Source organism: Poecile atricapillus, chromosome 18 (assembly GCF_030490865.1).
Source record: "Poecile atricapillus isolate bPoeAtr1 chromosome 18, bPoeAtr1.hap1, whole genome shotgun sequence".
Lineage (NCBI taxonomy): Eukaryota > Metazoa > Chordata > Aves > Passeriformes > Paridae > Poecile > Poecile atricapillus.
This window is the reverse complement of record NC_081266.1, coordinates 7,756,331-7,764,540: the sequence shown is the minus strand read 5'-3', so window position 1 is coordinate 7,764,540 and position 8,210 is coordinate 7,756,331. Positions and strand designations below refer to the sequence as shown.

The following is an 8,210-nucleotide window of genomic DNA, read 5'->3' as shown; positions in this document are numbered from 1 at the left end:
TAAACCAAAATCACATGCATTCCTTTGACCTTTGTAATAAATACTGGGAGAGGGGAATGGCATTTCTTTATTCTATAATGCTGCAACACCCAGCCTACATCCCTGGTCAGTCCTGAAATATCTTCTGCACTAGCTATAAGAAATTTATTCCTCCAGTGTCCTGATCTTTTCTTTGTTCATGTATCTATATAAGGGATTCAGAGATATATGCACAAGCAAAGCCTGAAGGCTGAATTTACAAGGTTTCACTAGCAATAAAAAAAAAAAATCTAGATATAATGTCCCAATGTCTTTGCTGATCTTCCTTACTAGATTCCTTATAATCAATGCTTCATTTGGTGTGAAATTACAAAAATGAATATAATTTTGGTTAAAACTGCGAAGGAAAGTAAGAATTTGCTTGCTATCTCAGCTGGAGCACTCTGCTGCCTTTGACATTTTGACTATTCCTGGTAAAGTACTTAAAAAGTACATGAAGAAAGTGAAAAAAAAAAACCCAAACAAATTATTTCCAGTCACTGCAGACCTGAATTATTTTTAAAGTGGTGATTGACTGATGGAAGACTCTGTACTCTCCTGAGTGATCCAGAAATAAATCAATTAAATAACTCCATTTTGTCTTTTTTCCCCCATTTTTTATTTAGGCCATCGTATCAAAGCTGGTATTTCAGTAAGCATTGAGGCACTTCAGCATAAAATCTGTGGCAAACTGCCTTTGGTCTGTCACATTTCGAGTCTCACTCAGGCTTGCTGACAGCTACACGGAAGCTGGCAACTTCGAAGCAGTTTGCCTGGGGAAGAATTCCTGTAAAACGAGTGGGAAATGGAGTCAGGGTGTAAGTCCAGCCTGATTTCCAAGGGCTGTCCCAGTGATTTGAAGGCTGATACTGGTGTGCCTCAAAGCAGGACATGGACAGCTGCTCTTGCCCAGGCTGGTTTTGAGGACAGAGAAGTTCCCAGCAGGAAAGTGGGAGCTTGGGTGGCCTCCCAGCACTTTGGGGTGGCATCCCACAACTCTCAACATCCACCATCACCCTGTGCCGTGAAGCCAGCTGGTTCCCCAAGGCCCAAAGAAGGGATTTCCCCCCAGGTCTCTGCAGTGGGTTGGTAGCACAGTGCTCCTGGTTATCTGGGGGAAGATGTTGTGCTGGCAGCCTCTGCCTCACCAGCTTGTCACCTCGGACCGGGACAGAGAGACCTCGGCCAAGCTGGCCAAGCTCCCCTGGAGGACATTGGCACGGCTGGCTGCAAAAGGCCTGCTCTGCCCCACACAGCTCCTGCCAGCACACGTGCTGTGGGTGTGGGATATCCTAAGGGTGGGAGACGGGCAGGGCCTGGAGACGCTTTGTGCTGGAAGGAAAAGGCACAGGATGGTGGCAGGGTGGTGGAGCAATGGGTGGGAGACAGGGGCAGGGCCTGGGGACACTTTGTGCTGGAAGGAAAAGGCACAGGATGGTGGCAGGGTGGTGGAGCAATGGGTGGGAGACAGGGGCAGGGCCTGGGGACACTTTGTGCTGGAAGGAAAAGGCACAGGATGGTGGCAGGGTGGTGGAGCGGGGGCAGGAAGGGGCCTGTGCTGGGCGCCTGCAGTTTGTGACATCACCAGAGCAACACTGGAGCGACACTGGAAGGATGGGGGAGTGAACATTCCATGCCATTCTGTCAGGTCACAGTGGCATGAGGAGCCCACTGTGAGCCCAAGTGAGATCTCGGCTATGCCACTGCAGTGAGGGGCCTGGAGCAGGCGGTGCACAGCCACCATGGATGAGAACAGATATCCTTTTCTTCTTCTACCTTCTCCTCTTCCTCTGCTCTCCCTGCCCTGTGACAGCTGCCATTGGGATGCCCCTGACATGGCCCTTTCCCCTCAGGCCTGGGCACACAGGGGATGCCCTGGAGGGCCTGGGGCAGCCAGTCCTGTCAGCCAGGGCCGGTTGATAATGTTTGGGTGGGCACAATGCTGGGAGCACTCGTTCCCTGGTGTTTCTTGGCACTCCCCACCATTCCCTGAGCCTGCTGAATCCCCTCGGCTTCCCCACGTTTCCCTCCTCTCACTGCAGCCCTTTTTGCACCCTGACCACCCCTTGATCACACCCTCCCTTCGGCCCTTCTGTCACTGCTCTCTGGGACTTTGAGGACAGAGCAGAAATCTCTTCCTGCACACCTTGGGGCCTGCTGCATTCTCAGAGGGCAGAATGCAAGGATGTTCTAGAGTATGAAGAAAGGGAAGCACAATCTTCTTAGGTTTAATGAAATTAAACTTTTCCCCCTCATCCCCTCCATTAAAAGGCAATTTAATTGGCCAGAATCTTCCTTAACCTGACGTCTCATACGTGGTTTTGGAATACAATTCAGAATGATTTCATGAATGGGAATGTTGATTTAGAGGGCTGCAGGAGGCTGCTTGAAAAAATGCAAATAAAATTTGATGAAGACCATTTAAAACATATTTTCAAGGTAAGGTGTATGTACATTAAGCAATGAATGGTTTAGAAGTTCAGTTACACACATCATATGTTTGCTGATTTTTTTCAAGTTAATTTTTTGGGAAATGTATTTCAAGCTAGTGTGGTGTGCAAAATCAGCAAAGAATTTTCCTCCTCCAGGTCTTTCATGTCTGTGTAAAATAGATAACCCAGGGTTTGAATTTGAATCATGAGCCTTTAGATTGGAAGGTATCTCTAAGATCACTGAGTCCAACCATTAATACATTGAAAAGTCCACCTCTGCAACTTGTCCCTAAGCACCACACCTGCAAGCATTTAAGTACTTTCAAGGAATGGTGACGCAGACACTTCCCTGGACAGCCTGTTCCAATGCTTGACAACACTTTCAGTGAAGAAATTTTTCCTAATAGTCTGGCACAACTTGAGTCCACTCCTGCTTGTCCTACTGCTTGTTACTCGGAGAGACTGACACCCACATAACTCTGTCTTTTCTCCACAACAAATTAGTGTAAGATGGAAAATATGTTGGTTTGGATTCCCAGGGTTTTTTTTGTAACATGTCTGCGCTTGAGAAAAGTTAAAGCATTCTGGTTTCATCCTATTCAGCTTCTCTGGTCAAGCTAATGAGCCCAGACATGTCTGTCTGATTCTGGACAGAGCCATGAGAGCAATCTTCTCAAAATCCTCTTTCCAGGAGGACAATTGGGATTTCTCTGAGCTGTCCAGGCTTTAGATCCAGCACACATTCATTCCTTTCTCCACTATACCTCTCCTGTAATATTTAAGAGGTGTGCCTGAATGGATGGGAATCGCTCTCTAACTCCCTGGGAATGGATTTGGCCTTGAGAGGTGGCAGTTTTAAAGATATTTCTGTGAAGATGACATGATACAGCTAGAAGCTGGACTTAAGTTCATTTAGTGTAGGCAAGCAAACTACTGCCAAGCAGATCTTGTCTCAGTGAGCAAATACTAACAAATGAGTACTGGATACATATTTTCTTCATGTAATGACTCAAAATATCTAAGATTTTCCCTTTACATCATTTCCCCCCCAAAAAACCCCATCTGTCTGGTAATGCTTTTTCCCTAAGGGAATGAAAACAAGTGTGTATATATATATAAATATATATATATATTTATATAAATACATGTATATTTACTTACTTTCACCTTTATAGATATGATTCTTTGGAGAATGTTGCAACCAGCTGGCAAATTTTGTCCTGATTTGGCAGAGACAATTAACTATGGCAAGTCAGAAAGGTCATAAGAAGGAAGGCACTAAGCTTTCCTCACCCTGTCTTCCTCTCTCATTGTTTGCCTTCTCAAACCAAGGTAGAACCAGCAGCATGAGCTCAACCCTGGCTGAAGAGGCTTCCTGTGGTTTTTTGAACTTTCACTGCATGGAGAAAGTTTCAAAGCTAGAGGATCTCTTGAGAACTTAAAGATATTTCTCGTTGTTTCCTCTATCTTCCCCCTACTTTGGTTTCTGGCAGGAATGTGAGAGATGGTCAGCTGTGGGAAGAGAAAAGGAGATTTGAGGGAAGTGACCTGCAAAGAAGAAGTCTGATCTAGTTGTATTTAACAACATATTATACCCAATAGCCTGATCTAGTTATTTATAGCAGTACTGTTAGGTGCCCTATGCTATTTGAGAAAGATTTACAGGGGTTCAGTAGTTTGGGGGGTTCAAATATTTCATCAGCGAAACAATATGTAAAAATCCAAAGCATTCTGGATGTTACTGACATCTTTGTAATTAACTGCACATCAGCAGTTAATCTAATGGTTCTACATAGCAAAATACATTTTATAGAAAGCTAATTTTAAGGAATAATCAGCTTTTTTCTTCTCTGTTCTCTTTGAGCTTATTTTACTGTAATACTCTTGAGCAGTATCAGAATTATGAACATTAAGGTTTTAAGGAATAATAAATTTTCATCTAATTTCTCTCAAGACTTTGTCTCTTCTTTTTCTGAACAGCAAAAATTTGATGTGCATTAATAAAAATAGGAATGATAAAAATCTACCCCAAAAATTTACAATATCTTTTTATAGTGACATGATTTTTATGACTTTAATTTGAAGAGTTCTTTTGTGTAGTATTATTGCCTGTATTTCACCAGGAGGCAGCTAAAATAGAAACTTTACTTTTTTGTCCAGCTTCTCTTTGTGCCAGTAACTAAGTGAACATCCTCCAAGTCCTGATAGACTGTTTATTTTCAAAAGAAGTTGGTATTTTCTTTTCCTGCTTAATGGTTATAAGCAAATTTGCAGCACTGTTAAGAACATTAAAAATTGGATGGAAGAAATCAACCTTAGATGGGGAATTTCTCAGCAGTAATGAAATGTGTATAATTAGCATTTGTACAGAAATATTTTCTTGCTGGTGATTTCTGTTAATAATGATCATTATTATTCTCTTTTGCAAACTCAAAGCAAACACTGAAGTACTCATTTGTAAGATTTTTTCACTAGAACTCCTCATGAAATTTAATTTTGTACTCGTTTCAGTTATTTAATATATTTTTACTCCTATTGTACTTATTCAGAAGTGCAGAAAGAACTTTACTGCATAGGAAGGAACTGGCACCAGATCTTTAAACTTTTGGCTTTCATGGTATGGCTTCAAAACCAATCTAATTTAGCAGTAATCCAATCTGTTGATCAAAGAGCAGCCAGAGCTCAAGTAAGCAATTTCCTGCTTCTAGACATTTCTGTGGAAGCCAAACCAGCCATAGTAAGGGCCATGTTTGGATGTTTGGATGCTGGAACGTGGTGTCTTTGGCATCTCAGTTTAAGGAGCCAACAACTGAGAATTTTCATCAGTTTACAGTCATAAGCACTGAGGCAGTGGATTGCCATTTGTGGTTTTTGTGAGCAATTTTGTCAGAAGATTTCTCTTGATTTGGCAGGTTTTAAGCAAAAATCAGGCTAAAATGTTAGAAACATTTATATTTCTATATTGATATTAATTAATTAATCAGTACATAATTAACTAATATATAACATATATACAATATACAGCATATAGCATATACTATATTTTATATTATATATTAATAAATAATATTAATATACATAGTATATAGTATATAGTTTATATAATAGAATATATGTTATATATTATTATATATATGCTATTATATCTTAATATACGTATTACATATTATATCTTATTATGGTTATATTATATTATATTATATTATATTATATTATATTATATTATATTATATTATATTATATTATATTAATGTTTTAATAAATTTATATTAATATTAATATTAATATTAATATTTATATTTATATTTATATTTATATTTATATTTATATTTATATTTATATTTATATTTATATTTATATAGAAATGCAATTTATATTTATATATTATATATATTATATTTATATTTTTATATATTATGTTTATATATATGCAAGACATATATTTATTTCTATGCTTATTTATATATATATGCAGTTACTTATTTTAAGTAGAAAATTTTAAAGGAAAAATAGAATTGTTAAACCTGTGAAAAATGTAAAAAGCAGAAATGGTAAAAAAGCATTATTCTGCTCAAATTCTTTTGTGGCCTTTTAACTTTTCTAGTGACTTTTATACTGAAACACAGAAATTAATTACTATGCTAACATTCTGTAAGCTGTATGAAAACAAGCTTACAATTCAAGAATTCTGAAAGTGTGAATAATTAATCTAAGTTAAACATTCTGGCTTGTTAAGATTAGAACATGGTGTCATAGGTTATTACAAAATATCTTGTCTTCAAACTTGAATATTGTTTTGTTGTGAAACAATAAACTTCGTTTATTGAAGTGTTGAAAGGTTTGTATTTCTTGGTAATTTGGTCATCCTTATTTCATTTTTAAGATTACTGGTTGCTGATTTTGTGTGCAAATTTGACTGACAGTATTTACAATATGGTGTAAATAGCTGTTGGAGAGGTATTATACTAAATATATTTTCCACTTGATAAGTTTTATGCTGCACATTTATTTTAATGCGTAGCATTTTAAAGATTTTCAACAATGTGTTTGAATATTAAAAATGCATTAAATCTAAATTTATTGCACTTATTTAGATGCTAATTGTGTCATATGGTCCATTTTACTTTACATAAAATATTTGTAGCACACAAAGTGTCATCTAAAAGTTGAGGAGTGTAATCTGATTGTAGTCACTGTTGCCTGAGGATTCTTCTATGATGCTCACTCTTATGGTCAGTTATAAAAGAGTGTTTGGTGCATAATTTGTATAATTGCATGTTGTTTCATTAATTTCTTTTTTTTTTTTTAATAAATTTTGCTTGCTTTTTTCCCTCAGAAAACTATTGACAAACAGTCAGGAAATATTATTAGCATGGACGACTTCAGAGCAATTTATCGAGCTCTTGTACACAGGCCTGAATTTGAAGAACTATTCAAGGCTTACTCGACAGATGGCAAAATTCTACCTGACAGCCAGCTCCTTAAATTTCTTATAAAAGAACAATTTCAAACTGAAGCTAATGAAACAACTGCCTTAGAAATTATTATGAAGTATGAACCCATTGATGAAGGTATGTACAGTTTAACTATTTGATATCTAGCTCTTATTTCTCGTGCTTCTCTCAATGACTGTGTTGTCCTAAACCTCATATATTTCTTTCTTTAAAAGCATGTCTTTTCATCTATTTATTATGTTTTCTTCCTGTGTTTTAATTTCTTTTTATGGTGCCCTCCTTTCTCTGCTCTGTTCTTTTTTCTGTCATTTCTTTATCTTTTTATTTCTAGTCCTTCTACAAATTCTGTTCTTCAGCTCATTACAAACCATTTTCAATTTGTTTTTCTTAAAGTCCATATCTGCCATTTTTCTTCTCTGCTCGTTACACTGTCTTCTCTCCCTTGAGTCACTTAGTGAAAATTCAAGGCCTCAGACAAGACTTTTATGTCCTTCTGACTTCCTTGCAGGGGCACTGTGGAAAATTTTTGTAGGTGCCTGGTCACCTTTTGTGAATCACTAGAATGCTGAGATGAGGAGGGCTTCATAAATCTGTAACATGTTCTTCACCTATTTAAAGGTGCCTCAAGTTGGGGTGTAACACTTCTGCTGAGCGTCACTGGTTTCAACTTGTGGCAAAATTTACAGCTAGGAAAAGGATAGAACTGCATTTTGCTGCAAGCTGTTACTTTATTCAGTGGAATATGTTCAATTCTTTCGTTTCCTTGGTTCCCAGTCGTTGAAAACGGGTGGAATTGATAAGTGGTTAAGAAAAACAAACCCAAGGGGAAAATATTTCTTCTGGGATAATAGCACTGGATTTTCTATGCTGACCTGTGGTGGAAGAAGAAAATGGAAAATGCCACTTTTTCAATGAGAAACAGAAGAACATTGGGTGTTTCATTTAGAGGCACTTACTGTCCAGTAATAAAAACATGTGATTCCTTATGCCTTTACTCTTTAAGGCTGCCTTTCAAATTTAACTGTATTTTATTAAACATATTCTGCTCTTTCAGAGGAGCTAATGTTTACTAATTGTTCAAATTACCAGCTTAAAAGGTTCCTTTTATTTTGTGTCACCTGTTTTGATGGGAAAGTTCAAATCTATAGCACAGTTAAACAATGAATAATCTTCAGTCCATTAGAAAACACCTTTAAAAATATGAACTGAAGTTTCTATAGGTTTAATTTAATGTCTGGTTGAAATTTCAGATGCTGAGACAAATTCTTGTTTGTTTCTTCACCTGTGATAAATTTGTTTGTCTTGT

The 8,210-nt window shown here is 37.5% G+C and overlaps 1 protein-coding gene across 1 annotated transcript in view; it reads left to right on the top strand.

Moving 5' to 3' along the window:
* Positions 1-1,139: 1,139 nt before the first annotated feature.
* The window catches only part of LOC131586066 (1-phosphatidylinositol 4,5-bisphosphate phosphodiesterase zeta-1-like), a 49,174-nt gene continuing 42,103 nt past the window's right edge, over positions 1,140-8,210 (top strand). The window contains exons 1-3 of the mRNA XM_058852803.1: positions 1,140-1,294; positions 2,307-2,457; positions 6,787-7,021. Of these exons, the coding sequence (XP_058708786.1) occupies positions 1,140-1,294; positions 2,307-2,457; positions 6,787-7,021 (541 nt within the window). The remainder of the gene's footprint in view (positions 1,295-2,306; positions 2,458-6,786; positions 7,022-8,210) is intronic.